The sequence below is a fragment of the Hyla sarda genome, chromosome 1 (genome assembly GCF_029499605.1).
Source record: "Hyla sarda isolate aHylSar1 chromosome 1, aHylSar1.hap1, whole genome shotgun sequence".
In the NCBI taxonomy this organism is placed as follows: Eukaryota; Metazoa; Chordata; class Amphibia; order Anura; family Hylidae; genus Hyla; species Hyla sarda.
This window is the reverse complement of record NC_079189.1, coordinates 379807970-379826980: the sequence shown is the minus strand read 5'-3', so window position 1 is coordinate 379826980 and position 19011 is coordinate 379807970. Positions and strand designations below refer to the sequence as shown.

Sequence of the window (19011 nt, the reverse complement as noted above, 5' to 3'; positions counted from 1 at the left end):
AAAATTCAGATTTAGAAATTTTCTTGAAAATTGCTGCTATACTTTGAAGCCCTCTAATGACTTCAAAAAGTAAAAACATGTAAATTTTATGATGTCAAACATAAAGTGGACATATTGTATTTGTGAATCGATATAAAATGTATTTGGAATATCCATTTTCCTTACAAGTAGAGAGTTTCAAAGTTAGAAAAATGCAACATTTTAAATTTTTTGATAAAATTTTGGAAATTTTCACCAAGAAATTATGCAAGTATCGATGAAAATTCACCACGAACATAAAGTAGAATATGTCACGAAAAAACTATCTCGTAAGCAGAATAATCGTTAAAGGCATTCCAGAGTTATTAATGCATAAAGTGACAGTGGTCAGAATTGCAAAAAAGGGCTTAGTCCTTAACCTGTTGGGGACGAAGGGCATATCCATACGCCCGTGGGAATTTCGGTCCGGACCGGGGTGACTGCTGATATTGATCAGCAGGCACCCCGCGCAAATGCCCACGGGGGGGTGATTAGAACCCTTACCCGCTCCCCCCCCAATCCCCCATCCCCCCCCCCAATGTCGGCGAATTCACACTATAAGGGGGATCGCGGTTGTCTAAGACACCCACGATCCCTCTGAAGGGATAGGAGTGAGGTGGCAGGGGTGCCACCCCTCCTATCTCTGCTGTTGGTCGCCCGAAGCGACAACCAATAGCAGATCGGGGGCGGGGGGGTTAACTTTCGTTTTTCCCGTCCTGCCCACCAACAATAAGCGGGGCAGAACGGGGAAACGACAGAGGACCGGTGCCAAAGATCCACTTACCCATCCAGAGGCTGCGGGCAACGGAGATCGGCGGGCGGCGATGTCGTGCGGAAGAAGAGGACTGCTCCCTGGATCCTACGGAAGTCGGTAAGTTGCCTAGCAACATCTGGAGGGCTACAGTCTGAGACCATTATACAGTGGTCTCTAACCAGTAGCCCTCCAGATGTTGCAAAACTACAACTCCCAGCATGCCCAGACAGCTGTTTGTGCATGCTGGAATATGTAGTTTTGCAACAGCTGGAGGGTTACAGTTTGAGACCACTATACAGTGGTCTCAAAACTGTATCCCTCCAGATGTTGCAAAACTACAATTCCTAGCATGCCCAAACAGCTGTTTGCTGTCTGGGCATGCTAGGATTTGTAGTTTTGCAACATCTGGAGGTCCACAGTTTGGAGATCACTGTGCAGTGGTCTAAAAACTGTAGCCCTCCAGATGTTGCAAAACTGCAAATCCCAGTATGCCAAGACAGCAAACGGCTGTCTCGGCATGCTGGGAGTTGTAGTTGCGTACCTCCAGCTGTTGCATAACTACATACTACATGCCCTTCGGCGATCAGTACATGCTGGGAGTTGTAGTTTTGCAATAGCTGGACGCACACTGGTTGGAAAATACTGAGCTAGGTAACAGAACCTAACTGAAGGTTTTCCAACCAGTGTGCCTCCAACTGTTGCAAAAGTACAACTCGCAGCATGCACGGTCTGTCAGTACATGCTGGGAGTTGTACTTTTGAAACAGCGTGAGGTTTACAGTAACACGCTAGTGCGAATGTACCCTAAAAGCACTACACTATACTAACACATAATAAAGAGTAAAACACAACATATACCCCCCTTACACTGTCCCCCCCCCCCCAATAAAAATGAAAAACGTATTGTACGGCAGTTTTCCCAAAACGGAGCCTGTTGCAAAACAACTCCCAGCATTTCTGGACAGCCACTGACTGTCCAGGCATGCTGGGAGTTTAGCAACAGCTGGAGGCACCCTGTTTGGGAATCACTGGCGTAGAATACCCCATTGTCCACCCCTATGCAATCCCTAATTTAGTCCTCAAATGAGCATGGCGCTCTATCATTTCGGAGCCCTACCGTACAGTTTAGGGCCACATATGAGGTATTTCCATACTCGGGAGAAATTGCACTACAAATTTTGTGGGGCTTTCTCCTTTTACCCCTTACGAAAAGGAAAAGTTGGGGGCTACACCAGCCTGTTAGTATAAACATTTTTTTATTTAATTTTTTTTTTTTTTTTACACATGCTGGTGTTGCCCCATACTTTTTATTTTCACAAGCAGTGAAAGGAAAAAAAGACCCCCAAAATTTGTAACGCAATTTCTCCTGAGTACGGAAATACCCCATATGTGGGCGTAAAATGCTCTGCGGGCGCACAACAAGGCTCAGGAGTGAGAGCGCACCATGTACATTTGAGGCCTAAATTGGTGATTTGCACAGGGGTGGCTGATTTTACAGCGGTTCTGACGTAAACGCAAAAACATAAATACCCACATGTGAACCCATTTTGGAAACTACACCCCTCACGGAACGTGACAAGGGGTATAGTGAGCCTTAACACCCCACAGGTGTTTGACAAATTTTCATTAAATTTGGATGGGAAAATGGGAAAAAAAAAAATAAATTAATACGTTTTCACTAAAATGCTGGTGTTACCCTATATTTTTCATTTTCACAAGGGAAAATAGGAAAAAAGCCCCCAAAATTTGTAACCCCATTTCTTCTGAGTAAGAAAATACCCCATATGTGGATGTAAAGTGCTCTGCTGGCGCACTACAATGCTCAGAAGAGAAGGAGCACCATTGGGATTTTGAAGAGAAAAGTTGTCCGGAATTGAAGGCCACGTGTGTTTACAAAGCTCCCACAGTGCCAGAACAAGGGACCCCCCACATGTGACCCCATTTTGGAAACTACACCCCTCATGTAATGTATTAAGGGGTACAGTGAGCATTTACGCCCCACAGGTGTCTGACAGATTTTTGGAACAGTGGTCTGTGAAAATGAAAAATAAAATTTTTAATTTGCACAGCCCACTGTTCCAAAGATCTGTCAAACGCCAGTGGGGTGTAAATACTCACTGCACCCCTTATTAAATTCTGTGAGGGGTGTAGTTTCCAAAATGGGGTCACATGTGGGGGGTCCACTGTTCTGGCACCACGGGGGCTTTGTAAACGCACATGGCCCCTGACTACCATTCCAAACGAATTATCTTTCCAAAAGCTCAATGGCGCTCCTCCTCTTCTGAGCATTGTAGTTCGCCGGCAGAGCATTTTACTACCTAACATGGGGTATTTCCATACTCAGAAAAGATGGAGTTACAAATTTTGGGGGGCATTTTCTCCCATTATCCTTTGTAAAAATGGTAAATTTGGGGCACTTTAGTGAAAACGTTTTTTATTTTTTTTATTTACACATCCGATTTTAACGAAAAGTCTTCAAACACCTGCGGGGTGTTAAGGCTCACTGGACCCCTTGTTACGTGCCTTGAGGGGTGTAGTTTCCAAAATAGTATGCCTTGTGGGGTTTTCTGATGTTCTGGCACCATAGTGGCTTCCTAAATGTGACATGCCCCTCAAAAACCATTTCAGCAAAATTAACTCTCCAAAATCCCATTGTTGCTCCTTCCCTTCTGAGCCTTCTACTGCGCCGAACACTTGACATACACATATGAGGTATTTCTTTACTCAAGAGAAATTGGGTTACACATTTTGGGGGGCTTTTTCTCCTATTACCACTTGTAAAAATTCAAAAACTGGGTCTACAAGAACATGCCAGTGTAAAAAATGAAGATTTTGAATTTTCTTCTTCACTTTGCTGCTGTTCCTGTGAAACACCTAAAGGGTTAACAAACCTTTTGAATGCCATTTTGAATACTTTGAGGGGTGCAGTTTTTATAATGGGCTCAATTGTGGGGTATTTCTAATATGAAGGCCCTTCAAATCCACTTCAAACCTGAACTGGTCCCTGAAAAATTCTGATTTTGCAAATTTTGTGAAAAATTGGAAAATTGCTGCTGAACTTTGAAGCCCTCTGGTGTCTTCCAAAAGTAAAAACATGTCAACGTTATGATGCAAACATAAAGTAGATATATTGTATATGTGAATCAATATATAATTTATTTGGAATGTCTATTTTCCTTACAAGCAGAGAGCTTCAAAGTTAGAAAAATACAAAATTTTCAAATTTTTCATCAAATTTTCTAATTTTTCACCAAGAAATGATGCAAGTATAGACGAAAATTTACCACTACCATAAAGTAGAATATGCCACGAAAAAAAACAATCTCTGAATCGAATTCATAAGTAAAAGCATCCCAGAGTTATTAATGCTTAAAGTGACAGTGGTCAGATTTGCAAAAAATGCTCCCGTCCTTAGGGTCATAATGGGCTCCGTCCCCAAGGGGTTAAGGTGAAAAAGGGCTCAGTCCTTAAGGGGGTTAATATTTGTTCTCAAACAAGTGCTGAGATTACATAACCTCATGCTTGTGCCAAAATGCTGTATACTTACATTTATAAAATTCTATGATGTTTATATTATCCCACGGTGGAGAGCAAGGAATACTACCCTCAATTGAAAATATCGACCTTACCTTACCCCAAGTGCATATTGAAAATTTCTTATACATTCCTATTTCTAATAGTTCTATAACTATTATGTGATCCCAATCCATACTTCTGTATAACAAAATAATGCAAATGAACCCCTCCTGAGCCAGAAATACCACTATGTAGACTATTCTTAAAGTATGGCACTGGTATGCCACCTGCCTCCTTAGACATGCACAGAAAACTTTATTTCCCTACCCTATCAGTTAGTTTAAAAAAAATGATTAATTGTTGAACAATTTCTGAAAGATGGATGGGGGTATGTTTGAAAAATACAAAATTTGAGGAAGAATAGACATGTGTCAAAGCAATTTGATCCGCCATTGAGGTCAGGAGTCTCAACCAAACTGCGACCTTCCATTGCAGACTCTCCATCAATGGAGCTAAATTAAGGTAGACTAATTACCTGGGGTCAGTCAAGGAAAAAAAAAAAAAAAAAAGTTCAGAAAATCTTAAAGGGGTATTCCAGGATTTTTTTAATTTATTTTTTTAATATCAACTGGCTCCAGAAAGTTAAACAGATTTGTAAATAACTTCTATTAAAAAATCTTAATCCTTTCAATAATTATCAGCTGTTGAAGTTGGGTTGTTGTTTTCTGTCTGGCAACAGTGCTCTCTGCTGACATCTCTGCTTGTCTCAGGAACTGCACAGAGTAGAAGAGGTTTGCTATTATTTAGATTTGCTTCTAAACTGGGTGGTTCCAGAGACACGCCTCATCAGAGATCACTTAGACAGAAAAGAATAACTCAACTTCAGCAGCTCATAAGTACTGAAAGGATTAAGATTTTTTAATAGAAGTGATTTACAAATCTGTTTAACTTTCTGGAGTATGAAAAAAACCTCTAAATCAATATAAGGTGTAAGGGAAGTGCTATTTAAGACATAACTTTTAATATATGCTTGCTAAAACACACCAATATGTGCCAAGTGATTATACCCACATAAGAATAAAATCATGCGACACAGGATCTGTTAGGATCACCACCCATCTGGTGGATTTATCATGAATCTAATGTGTAGATACACATATTCAGACATGCATCTCTAATAGAAAATATAATTCTCAACGCGTTTCTACTCCAATCAAGAGCGTCCTCAGGAGAATATCAGAATAATAGAGATAATAGAAGTATCACATTTTTAAAAAAACACGGTATTACTGAGTGACCCACGATACGGGGTATCACTCAAAGGGTGTGATCTTTCCCAGCTGTAACAGGAGAATGTCGGCACGACCTAAAAAGAAGAAAACCAACAATACAGTCAGCCCAGTATACAGACTTGCACTAAATGTAGTTTTTGTAGGGCTGAAAGACTCACAGTCCTTGCCGTGGTTCCGGACACCTATAAATAAAATAATATATTCCTATCAATAAACAAGGTTCCGCTGTACCTGTAATGTAAATCTAGCATAACGCCGCTAGTATGCTGTACTCACTGTCAGCTGGTCTAGGTGCCGATCACAGGATCCCGGGAGGTGCGCAACCCGCAGTGGCGGGGAGCCGGAATAATTCAAACCGGCTGCGATGCGCTCACCTTCCGGGTCTCTCGGCGTCTGGCGTCATATCCTGGCGCCTACGTGTGACGTCGGCAGTGCCCGCCCCGCTCTGACGCCCACAGGGGGCGGGCAGAATGCCGAACTCACTACTATAGTTCAGGGCCGGATTCAGGTATGTATGGGAGTGATTTATTGCTAGTAATAGAGTATACTAACTCTCGTGTGACTGGTTATATGTTAATGAATGAACCAATGGGAATAGTAACAATAGTTGGTGTAGAAGTACCAAAATTGCAAAAAATTCCTAAGAAGGGGTGTATAAACAAAAGGGATCGTGAGCATACCGCAGTGAATACGTGCCATTTAGAAATGAAATAGGCACATGGTCCCTAAAGATAAGGGTACACATGCCACATGATCACGACCTTATAAACCCCTTGTACATGATGAAAAAATGCCCTAATTGGTCATATCTGAAAAAAATATATATATATTAATCCCAAAGGTTGGAACAGGATAAACCCCAACCAAGAGCAGCCCATATACTCCTATATTATACTTCCTATTAAATTTATATGTATAAGAAATCAGCAGACGGATGTAGGGGACAACGCCCGAGAGAGAATAAATATAAAAGATATATAATTTTAAATATTGGTCCCCCTTCCGACACAGGAGTGGTCCCCCTGGGATTCTAACAAAAATAGAGGAGGGATGTGGGTAATGATGGGGGCCTAGGGATCCTAAACTTGCCCTGCACTAACTTAGGCCCTATGTCCTAGGCGGTGTTATCGCCCTAATAAGGGCGGCCCCGCTCCCGTACCTCCTACTTGGCCTAGCTCTTACTAAGTAAGTATGGTGACACTAACTGGAAGACCCACTAGGGTCTCACCTAACTACCTATTCGTCACCAATGGGGGGGGACCACATCACTTGCTGTAAGGGGACATCACAAAAAGGGAGCAAAACTTAATTGGTCATTGAGACCTCTAGGGTTCAATGTACCCATCTCAAAAATCCATCTACTCTCCCTTTGAAGGAGAAGTCTATCAAAGTTACCCCCTCTCGGAGACGGACGAATGAGCTCCAGTCCTAGAAACTTGAGTTGTGTGCAGCAACCACTATGGACCAAATTCATGTGACGGGCCAGGGATGTGTCCCTCTTATGTTTGACATCACCAAGATGTTCCAATATCCGTTTTTTAAAAGGACGAAGCGTTTTCCCAATGTATCTCATATGACATGGACAAATAACCAGGTAGATAACACCACTAGTATTACAATTAATGAAGTCACGAATCTTGTGCATCTTTCCTGTTCTCTCATTGAGAATCTCCCTAACTCTCAAAATGTTAGGACAGGCCTTACATCGTCCACAAGCATAAGTACCCTTCAAATTCGCCCTGTCCAACCAGGTGTTTCCTCCAGCGGTAGTCGGTGATAAGTAGCTGTGTGTAACCAGATCACCTATATTTCGCCCCCTCCGATAGGTGATCTGTGGTCCAAGTGGTATAGAATCACTCAAATTAGGGTCCATATGTAGGATCCTCCAATGTTTTACGAGAATGTTCCGTATTAACGGGGCTGCATGGTCAAATGTAGCAATAACTCTTAAGGGCTGTGCCCCCTCATCCGTCTGCTTCGGTGTCAATAAACTTTCCCTAGGAGTGTGCAAAGCATGTTGATAGGCTGATCTTAATATGTGGTCAGGGTATCCTCTGTTTCTAAATCTCCTTCTTAGATCTTGTGCTTCTTGTAGGAAGTCCTGCCTATCAGAACAGTTCCTCCTGAGGCGGAGATACTGCCCCCTCGGGATACCCCTTTTAAGGGGTCCCGGGTGGCGGCTCTCCCACCTCAGGAGGCTGTTCGTGGACGTACCCTTCCTATGAATAGTGGTACGTAAGTTACCTCCAGTTGTCTTATGAATAGAAATATCCAAGAAAGGAATATGTGCCTCATGGTACTCATGTGTAAATGATAATCCTAAATCATTCCGGTTGAGCAATCTCAAGAATTCCTCGAATTCATTGGCAGAGCCCTGCCACAGGATGAAAATATCATCGATGAATCGTGCCCAAATAAGGGCACGTTCACTGAACCATTCCCTCTCCTCGACAAAAACCTGGGTGGCCTCCCACCAGCCCAGAGTGAGATTCGCATAACTGGGGGCACTAGGGCTCCCCATAGCGGTCCCTATGGGGAGCCCTAGTGCCCCCAGTTATGCGAATCTCACTCTGGGCTGGTGGGAGGCCACCCAGGTTTTTGTCGAGGAGAGGGAATGGTTCAGTGAACGTGCCCTTATTTGGGCACGATTCATCGATGATATTTTCATCCTGTGGCAGGGCTCTGCCAATGAATTCGAGGAATTCTTGAGATTGCTCAACCGGAATGATTTAGGATTATCATTTACACATGAGTACCATGAGGCACATATTCCTTTCTTGGATATTTCTATTCATAAGACAACTGGAGGTAACTTACGTACCACTATTCATAGGAAGGGTACGTCCACGAACAGCCTCCTGAGGTGGGAGAGCTGCCACCCGGGACCCCTTAAAAGGGGTATCCCGAGGGGGCAGTATCTCCGCCTCAGGAGGAACTGTTCTGATAGGCAGGACTTCCTACGAGAAGCACAAGATCTAAGAAGGAGATTTAGAAACAGAGGATACCCTGACCACATATTAAGATCAGCCTATCAACATGCTTTGCACACTCCTAGGGAAAGTTTATTGACACCGAAGCAGACGGATGAGGGGGCACAGCCCTTAAGAGTTATTGCTACATTTGACCATGCAGCCCCGTTAATACGGAACATTCTCGTAAAACATTGGAGGATCCTACATATGGACCCTGATTTGAGTGATTCTATACCACTTGGACCACAGATCACCTATCGGAGGGGGCGAAATATAGGTGATCTGGTTACACACAGCTACTTATCACCGACTACCGCTGGAGGAAACACCTGGTTGGACAGGGCGAATTTGAAGGGTACTTATGCTTGTGGACGATGTAAGGCCTGTCCTAACATTTTGAGAGTTAGGGAGATTCTCAATGAGAGAACAGGAAAGATGCACAAGATTCGTGACTTCATTAATTGTAATACTAGTGGTGTTATCTACCTGGTTATTTGTCCATGTCATATGAGATACATTGGGAAAACGCTTCGTCCTTTTAAAAAACTGATATTGGAACATCTTGGTGATGTCAAACATAAGAGGGACACATCCCTGGCCCGTCACATGAATTTGGTCCATAGTGGTTGCTGCACACAACTCAAGTTTCTAGGACTGGAGCTCATTCGTCCGTCTCCGAGAGGGGGTAACTTTGATAGACTTCTCCTTCAAAGGGAGAGTAGATGGATTTTTGAGATGGGTACATTGAACCCTAGAGGTCTCAATGACCAATTAAGTTTTGCTCCCTTTTTGTGATGTCCCCTTACAGCAAGTGATGTGGTCCCCCCCCATTGGTGACGAATAGGTAGTTAGGTGAGACCCTAGTGGGTCTTCCAGTTAGTGTCACCATACTTACTTAGTAAGAGCTAGGCCAAGTAGGAGGTACGGGAGCGGGGCCGCCCTTATTAGGGCGATAACACCGCCTAGGACATAGGGCCTAAGTTAGTGCAGGGCAAGTTTAGGATCCCTAGGCCCCCATCATTACCCACATCCCTCCTCTATTTTTGTTAGAATCCCAGGGGGACCACTCCTGTGTCGGAAGGGGGACCAATATTTAAAATTATATATCTTTTATATTTATTCTCTCTCGGGCGTTGTCCCCTACATCCGTCTGCTGATTTCTTATACATATAAATAAATTTAATAGGAAGTATAATATAGGAGTATATGGGCTGCTCTTGGTTGGGGTTTTTCCTCTTCCAACCTTTGGGATTAATATATATATATTTTTTTCAGATATGACCAATTAGGGCATTTTTTCATCATGTACAAGGGGTTTATAAGGTCGTGATCATGTGGCATGTGTACCCTTATCTTTAGGGACCATGTGCCTATTTCATTTCTAAATGGCACGTATTCACTGCGGTATGCTCACGATCTCTTTTGTTTATACACCCCTTCTTAGGAATTTTTTGCAATTTTGGTACTTCTACACCAACTATTGTTACTATTCCCATTGGTTCATTCATTAACATATAACCAGTCACACGAGAGTTAGTATACTCTATTACTAGCAATAAATCACTCCCATACATACCTGAATCCGGCCCTGAACTATAGTAGTGAGTTCGGCATTCTGCCCGCCCCCTGTGGGCGTCAGAGCGGGGCGGGCACTGCCGACGTCACACGTAGGCGCCAGGATATGACGCCAGACGCCGAGAGACCCGGAAGGTGAGCGCATCGCAGCCGGTTTGAATTATTCCGGCTCCCCGCCACTGCGGGTTGCGCACCTCCCGGGATCCTGTGATCGGCACCTAGACCAGCTGACAGTGAGTACAGCATACTAGCGGCGTTATGCTAGATTTACATTACAGGTACAGCGGAACCTTGTTTATTGATAGGAATATATTATTTTATTTATAGGTGTCCGGAACCACGGCAAGGACTGTGAGTCTTTCAGCCCTACAAAAACTACATTTAGTGCAAGTCTGTATACTGGGCTGACTGTATTGTTGGTTTTCTTCTTTTTAGGTCGTGCCGACATTCTCCTGTTACAGCTGGGAAAGATCACACCCTTTGAGTGATACCCCGTATCGTGGGTCACTCAGTAATACCGTGTTTTTTTAAAAATGTGATACTTCTATTATCTCTATTATTCTGATATTCTCCTGAGGACACTCTTGATTGGAGTAGAAACGCGTTGAGAATTATATTTTCTATTAGAGATGCATGTCTGAATATGTGTATCTACACATTAGATTCATGATAAATCCACCAGATGGGTGGTGATCCTAACAGATCCTGTGTCGCATGATTTTATTCTTATGTGGGTATAATCACTTGGCACATATTGGTGTGTTTTAGCAAGCATATATTAAAAGTTATGTCTTAAATAGCACTTCCCTTACACCTTATATTGATTTAGAGGTTTTTTTCATATTGTTTATGCTGGGAGGCAAATTGACCCCTTGTAGGTCTATACAGTATTTTACATACTGCTTACATTAACTTTCTGGAGCCAGTTGATATATGAAAAAAAAGTTTTTTCCTGGAATACCCCTTTAATGCTAGTAATCATTTCTCCTACTGCCTTCTGAGGCTTTGACAAATAGCAAAATGTCATTCATGGACATTGTTTTTTTTTTTTTGACCACCTTCTAACCCAACCCCTTCATATGGAACATGTTCCTTTATGTATATCAACAGAGGCTTTATAAATAATAGAATGCAAAGGTATCCAAAGAAACTCCATTAATTGAGACTCTTGCCGTAGAACTGCAATAGAGTGTTTGAACCATATCTTGAAAGTCTGAACCAATGGCAAATTTCTCAGTTGTCTTTCAGAGGAACTCCCATTCTCCCCTGTCCAATGCCTCCAACAGGATGGAGTGGGGAACCCCCCCCCTCATTTAAATTGACACACAAGTCCAGTGTATATTATCAAAGGCATTCTTTCTAGGCAGTTAAAGGATTTACCTGGAAATATACTGTAAGTCACGCCCCATTGAGTCGCAATGCTAGAGCCTATAAGAATATCTTTAACCCCTTAAGAACGCAGGACGTAAATGTACGTCCTGGTGAGGTGGTACTTAACGCACCAGGACGTACATTTACGTCCTGAGCATAACCGCGGGCATCGGAGCGATGCCCGTGTCATGCGCGGCTGATCCCGGCTGCTGATCGCAGCCAGGGACCCGCCGGCAATGGCCGACGCCCGCGATCTCGCGGGCGTCCGCCATTAACCCCTCAGGTGCCGGGATCAATACAGATCCCGGCATCTGCGGCAGTTCGCGATTAAAATGAACGATCGGATCGCCCGCAGCGCTGCTGCGGGGATCCGATCATTCATAACGCCGCACGGAGGTCCCCTCACCTTCCTCCGTGCGGCTCCCGGCGTCTCCTGCTCTGGTCTGTGATCGAGCAGACCAGAGCAGAAGATGACCGATAATACTGATCTGTTCTATGTCCTATACATAGAACAGATCAGTATTAGCAATCATGGTATTGCTATGAATAGTCCCCTATGGGGACTATTCAAGTGTAAAAAAAAATGTAAAAGTAAAAGTAAAAAAAAAGTGAAAAATCCCCTCCCCCAATAAAAAAGTAAAACGTCCGTTTTTTCCTATTTTACCCCCAAAAAGCGTAAAAAACATTTTTTATAGACATATTTGGTATCGCCGCGTGCGTAAATGTCCGAACTATTAAAATAAAATGTTAATGATCCCGTACGGTGAACGGCGTGAACGAAAAAAAATTTAAAAAGTCCAAAATTCCTACTTTTTTAATACATTTTATTAAAAAAAAAATTATAAAAAATGTATTAAAAGTTTTTTATATACAAATGTGGTATCAAAAAAAAGTACAGATCATGGCGCAAAAAATGAGCCCCCATACCGCCGCTTATACGGAAAAATAAAAAAGTTATAGGTCATCAAAATAAAGGGATTATAAACGTACTAATTTGGTTAAAAAGTTTGTGATTTTTTTTTTAAGCGCAACAATAATATAAAAGTATATAATAATGGGTATCATTTTAATCGTATTGACCCTCAGAATAAAGAACACACGTCACTTTTACCATAAATTGTACGGCGTGAAAACAAAACCTTCCAAAATTAGCAAAATTGCGTTTTTCGTTTTAATTTCCCCACAAAAATAGTGTTTTTTGGTTGCGCCATACATTTTATGATATAATGAGTGGTGTCATTACAAAGGACAAATGGTCACGCAAAAAGCAAGCCCTCATACTAGTCTGTGGATGAAAATATAAAAGAGTTATGATTTTTAGAAGGCGAGGAGGAAAAAATGAAAACGTAAAAATTAAATTGTCTGAGTCCTTAAGGCCAAAATGGGCTGAGTCCTTAAGGGGTTAAATCAGTATTTAATAAGGAAATAGGGCAATATGCCCCTACATCCAAAGGATCCTTGTTTTTCTTTAGAATCAGGATAATAATGGTCTTCCTCATGGACACGGGCAGAGAGTACCCCTTACAAGATTCATTAAGATCTCCTTTCTGGGCCGTTGGCTGTCCGGGCATGCTGGGAGTTGTAGTTTTGCAACATCTGGAGGTCTGCAGATTGGAGACCACTGATCTAGTTGGTCTTCAGGCCACTAGTTCTCGTTTCTGATGCATGCACTGTAGGGATTATACAGCATTCCATTGTTTACATCTAGATTTCTAACATGGTGCTGAAAAACATGCTGGTTTATGGGAAGTGCTAACATCCCTGCCGCATCTCTTGATTTTAATCCCATGCATTTGTTATATTATACATTGTACTGTATATACACTGACTGCAAATTGTGTTTTCTATACACTGTTTTATAGATCACATTGTTATGGATTTGGAATATATTAGCAGATCACTTTGGAATATCATCAGCCTAATTGTCCCTATTCATACCACCTTAGTGGTCACTATTAGTATGCTTGATAAAGGCTGAATGTCCGCCTTCATTGGAATAGAGCTGCAGCAACTACTTTCAGATATATGGGCCCCTGCCCTGAGCTCATTCATTTACTGGCACCCTTGGTGTGTGTATATGTAGAATATGTTTTTTTTTTGTACTACTTTTGCACAATAAAACACCTTTTTTAAGAAAAGAAAATGTTTTGTTGCCAAATTCCAAAAAACAGTTTTTTATTAATTTCCTCCCCCCCCCCCAGATATTTTTGTAATGAGACAAATTAAACTTTTTTGTGTATGTATATTACTTTTTATCATTTTTATTATTTTTTAAAGATGAATTATCATCACCATTTATTTATTTATTTTAGCATCGGTTCACAAAGCTGCACACTTACCTTGATAAAATACAAAGGCACAGGGCTGGAGGAGGATACTGGGATCTGTAAGATCTAGAACAACCATTGACTCCTAAGAGCAGAATTTTTTCAGTAGAACTACAGGACAGTGGTTTATGTGTATCATTAGTAACAGTTGTGCTCACAATGTAATGTATGTTTTTTTATTTTTTTTTATCCAGCCTGTGACATCAAAACAAGAAATTAACCAAAAACCCACTGATATGAAAGAAGAACAGAAACTCAAGGTTGTTGTATCAACTGCTGCGAGTACCAGAAAGGATGATGTTCCTCTACCACAAAATAATGGTATGTGATTATTAAGAGAAATCTTGTCAGATACTCTTGTATTAAGTATCTACCTCCACTTTCTGGAGTATGTTAACCTTGCCATTAGCATTTTTTTAATCAGTGTTCTTATTAAAGACAGATGAGTGAAGAAGCGCAACTATTAATCTAAGCCAAATGTTTGCTTTAAAGGGGTACTCCGCTCCTCAGAATCCGGAACATTACGTTCAGAACACTGGGTGTGAGTTTCTTTTGTCGCCGCCACCCCCTCAATGCAAGTCTATGGGAGGGGGCGTGGTGGCCTTCATGCCCCCCTCCCATAGACGTGCATTGAGGGAACAGGCATGATGTCACGAGGGGGCGGGGCGTGATGTCACAAAGGGGGCTGGGCAACCACTGAAGCCTGCACCAAACGTTCAGAACTTAATGTTCCAGAAGCTGGGGAGTAGAGTACCCCTTTAACATAGTTGTTACAATCCAGGACAGTGTGCTTCTAGCTTGTATAGTTATGCTATCACATACTTAATTCCCAGAACAAACTAAGAAGCTTAATGTTGCTGTGGACGAAAAGCAATCTAGCCCTTCACCACAAGAATCTCAAAAACAAGAGGAGGAGGAGGAGAAAGAGAAGGAGGCCCACAATGAAGTTAATCCCAACCTTGCAAATGCAGATGAAGAGGATGATGAGCCTAAAGTAGAAGATGCTGAAGATCCTAATAAAGAAGCAGAAAATTATGAGGTTGAGAGGGAAAACCTAATAAACATGGATGGTCAGTCAGAAGATGAAAAAGGTTAGTTTGACCCTATGTATCCACAGAACATTTTATGTAGAATACTTCTATACACAATCTGTAAGGATTCTATTGTACAGGGAATTATTGTCCAGTATTGCCATGTGTAATAGGCCTAATGATCAGCCAACCTACAAGCAAACTCTTATTCATCAGCTGATCGTATTGTTTTAGCAGGTAAAAAAATAAAAATAAAATAAAATTCCTTCTATGGCTGCACAATTCCCCTTCACCAATGTAAGAGAGGATATGTGGATGGGGAATGATGGTCAATATGACAGTCTAACAGTGTAAAGGCCATTAAATGAGCACCAATCTCTAGGATTGGGGTTGGCCTGTCTAAAATCAGGGTTAAGGCTAGGTTTCCACTTGTTTTGCGAAAAACACCAATAAAAACTCCCATTCTGCCACACTGGGTTTTTTCTGTGAAAAAACGCTGCGGCCAGATGTTTGTTGTGAGTCAATAGGGAAGTGCAAAATTTCATATCCACAATTTCTTTTCTTTTATTTTTTATATCCTTTTGGAATTTTTTTGGGCAACTTTGGGCTCCCTGGCAGTTTTTGAAAAACTACCTCATGGTGAGACTCTGGCGTTTTTTTTTTTTTTTTTAGAAAATCTTGGCATTTTTACTCCATAGAAGTCTATTGCATGCAGGTTTTATTCATTTTTTTTACTTTAGCACTCTAAAAAAGAATGGAGTTAGCTTTTTTTTTTTATTAACCCCTTAAAGACCAAGACCAGGCCAATTTTATTGAGTTTTCGTTTTTTCTCCTTGCCTTCTCAAATCCATAACACTCTTACATTTCTATCCACAGACCCATGAGGGCTTGTTTTTTGCACAACCGTACTTTGTAATTACACCTCTCATTTTGCCATAAAAACACTCCCCCGCAGCCCTTGTTAGCTATTTTGTTAAATGAAAAAAAATTCTGTTCATCGCCATAGTCCACCGAATGTCGTAATCCTCTGCATACACGTATCTGAGGAACGAGAAGAAAAAAAAAATGGGCTAGTACATTTTTGTCTCTCTCCCCTGGGGAGAGCGCCCATAATGCAATGTCTTCCCAAACAGGGAGCCTCCAATTTCTGCAAAACTTCACCTCCCAGAATGCCCAGATAGCCTTTGGCTGTCCGAGCATGCTGGGAGTTGTGGTTTAGCAACAGCTGGAGTCTCCTTGTTTGGAAAGACTTTGCCAGAAGGGTCTGTTCACATTATACAAATCATACAATGTGAACGCAGCCTCACATTTACCACCCTGGTTCCCGTCTGTAGCTCTGCCACCTACTGATGTCATCATTAGGTGGTGGAGCTACCCAGACATGGCCAAGGAGGTAAGTGGAGATTTATCAAGCTCCGTAGTGTTTTTTTTTTGTTTTTTTTTCTCCCCTTCTTCTTTTGCTTAAAAAAGGCACATCTGTGCGTGCAATTACAACTTTTTTCTATCCTGAAGGGCTGCAGGGAGTCCTGTCAGTATAGTGATGGGATTTCCGGATCCTGTATATACACCCCTGTATACTATATGGCCTGGGGAGGTGAGTAGTGATGCTATACATCACTCCTCATCTCCTTACACTTCATGGACTGAGCGCTCTGCATCCGACCCACAGAGTGGTACCTGAAGACAGTGAGAAAACTGCCACAGGGGACAATTTTGACTGTTTCCATACACCAGAAAAAACTGCCAAAATGCATGAAAAAGCTGTTGGAAAAAAAAGTGGAAAGCTAGTCTGAAGGTGAACATGTATTTTCATTTCCTTCCTCAGCTAAGCAGCCCTTCACATGTCCTTACAGATGCTTTATGATATAATAATTAAGCACAAAGTAGTATGTATTGGCTTTCTATATAAATCCCAAAGCAGAAATTACTAGAAGCTGCCCTTATACCCATTTCCAATAGAAAAAACATAAGGGAGGTATAAAACATGTAAACTTTTTTTCTTTTTGTCTTTAAGTCACACAGAAAGTCCAAAAGGACAAAGAAAAAATAAATGATTACAATGGAGATGAAGCAAATGAGGCAGAATCTGAGACAGAAAAGCAAGTGGAATTGGGCGCTTACGATCAAAGGCCAAGAGGTAGGTGTAAATCCTGTAACCTCCTGGACTGTGCTCCTGATAAGTGGCTGAAGGCACAGTGTCACATGCTCGTGTGTTCCCAGCCAAGTTGAAATGCTTTTATTCCCTGAAGAGCATATGAAGGAAACAAGTGCAATAAACAGAGTAGCTTGATAAAGATAAGTTGAACTGCAAAAGACTCTGCCTGGAATGTGGGAATCAGTCATACCTTTCCAATACCCAATATAGTCAGCCTACAGCACAGAGGCTTTAGATCAAATACAGAAGGAGGAGGAAAGTGGCAATAGTGGATGGGCCTTGTCCTGTGGACACTTCCACCTCATCTTCTTATATGTACGAACACAATCTGCTCTCATTTTTCTCACTAAATATATTTCCAAAGGTGCTACTGACCTTATATTTTCACCAGATATTGATAGCAACCCAAGTTATCCATACATACAAATAAGCTCAGAAAATAAGTTCTGTAATAATGTGAAATGACACAGGGAAAAAGTATTGAACACATGAAGAAAGGGATGTGCAAAAAGGCATGGAAAGCCAAGACAACAGCTGAAATCTATCAGTAATTAAAAAGTAATCCAGCCCCTTGTCAGTGCAAATTACTTTTAGCTGGTTATGTCCTAACTCATGGTTACAAAAGTCTTATTGCCAAGGTGTCACACATCAAACATCTCATAAGGGGTAAAAGCAACTAGCTGTCTTAAGACCTTTGCAACCCAATTGTTGCAAAACATAATGATGGCCTTGGTTATAGGCTCATTTCTAAGATTCTGAAAGTCCAGTAAGCACTGTTGGGGCCAGAATTCTGAAATGGAAAGACAATTTCACCATTATTCTGCTTCGACCAGATGCTCTTTGCTAAATTTCTGACAGGAATGCAAAGAATAATCAGAGATGTCCAAGGAGCACTTGTAGGGAGCTTCAAAAAGACCTGGTATTAGCAGGTACTGGTGTCTGCTGAATAAAAAGCACATTAAAGCTTGCTGCACAACATTTTGGAAAAAACTGTGAAATACTGTTAGAATATAGTGTGGTCAATTATCACAGAACATGAACTGTTAGGATGCCATTATACACAATGTTTGGAGGAGAAATGGCACTGCACACCACACCAACAAACACATAATGAAAGGAAGGATGAGCAAACTTACTGAGACAGTCTTGACAAAAATCTGCTGCCATTTACCAGGATGATGAATTTGAAACGCGGGTGGACATTTCAGCAAGACAATGATCCAAAACACACAGCCAAGGAAACTCTCAAATGGTTTCAATGAAAATAAAGCTGCTAGAATGGCCCAGCCAAGCACCTGACTTAAAGGGGAACTCTGGTGGAAAACAAGTAGGGAACAAATACACTGGTGCCAGAAAGTTAATCATATTTGTAAATAACTTCTATTCAAAAATCTGAAGCCTTCCAGTACTTATCAACTGCTGAATACAAAAGAGAAAATTGATGTTTTTTTTTCCAGTCTGACAACAGTCCTCTCTGCTGACACCTAGAAGAAGAAAACCCCCCCTAGAAAACCTTTCCTGCTCTGGACAGTTGTCAGACAGGAAAGAACTTCACAGATTTCTCTAGTTTATCTTTAGTATGCAGCAACTGATAAGTACTGGAAAGGTTAAGATTTTTAAATAGAAGTCATTTACAAATTTGTAAATTTGTATAACTTTCTGGAGCCATTTGATATGAAAACATTTGTTTTTCCACCAGAGTTCCCCCTTTAAAACCTTTTATAAATCAAAAGAACTGAAGAGCATGATTCATAGAAGAGGCCACGGAACCTTCAAGATTTGAAGGCTGTGTGGAAAAAATCACATCAGAGTAATGCATGTGACTGGTTTCCCCATACAGGAATCTTGTTGAAGCTGTCATTACCAAAAATATTAAATAAATATCAGTAAGCGGGTTAAAGGGGGAACTCCGGTGGAAACAAGTAGAAAACAAATGTTTTCAAATCAACTGGTGTCTGAAAGTTAAACAGATTTGTAAATTACTTTAAAAAAAAATCTTGA

General features: G+C 41.4%; 1 protein-coding gene across 3 annotated transcripts in view; it reads left to right on the top strand.

Moving 5' to 3' along the window:
* Window positions 1-19011, top strand: part of GOLM1 (golgi membrane protein 1) — a 93886-nt gene that overhangs the window by 72609 nt on the left and 2266 nt on the right. For all 3 annotated transcript variants that reach the window (XM_056524477.1, XM_056524482.1, XM_056524467.1), the window contains exons 7-9: window positions 14019-14145; window positions 14658-14915; window positions 16870-16992. In XM_056524477.1, the coding sequence (XP_056380452.1) occupies window positions 14019-14145; window positions 14658-14915; window positions 16870-16992 (508 nt within the window). The remainder of the gene's footprint in view (window positions 1-14018; window positions 14146-14657; window positions 14916-16869; window positions 16993-19011) is intronic.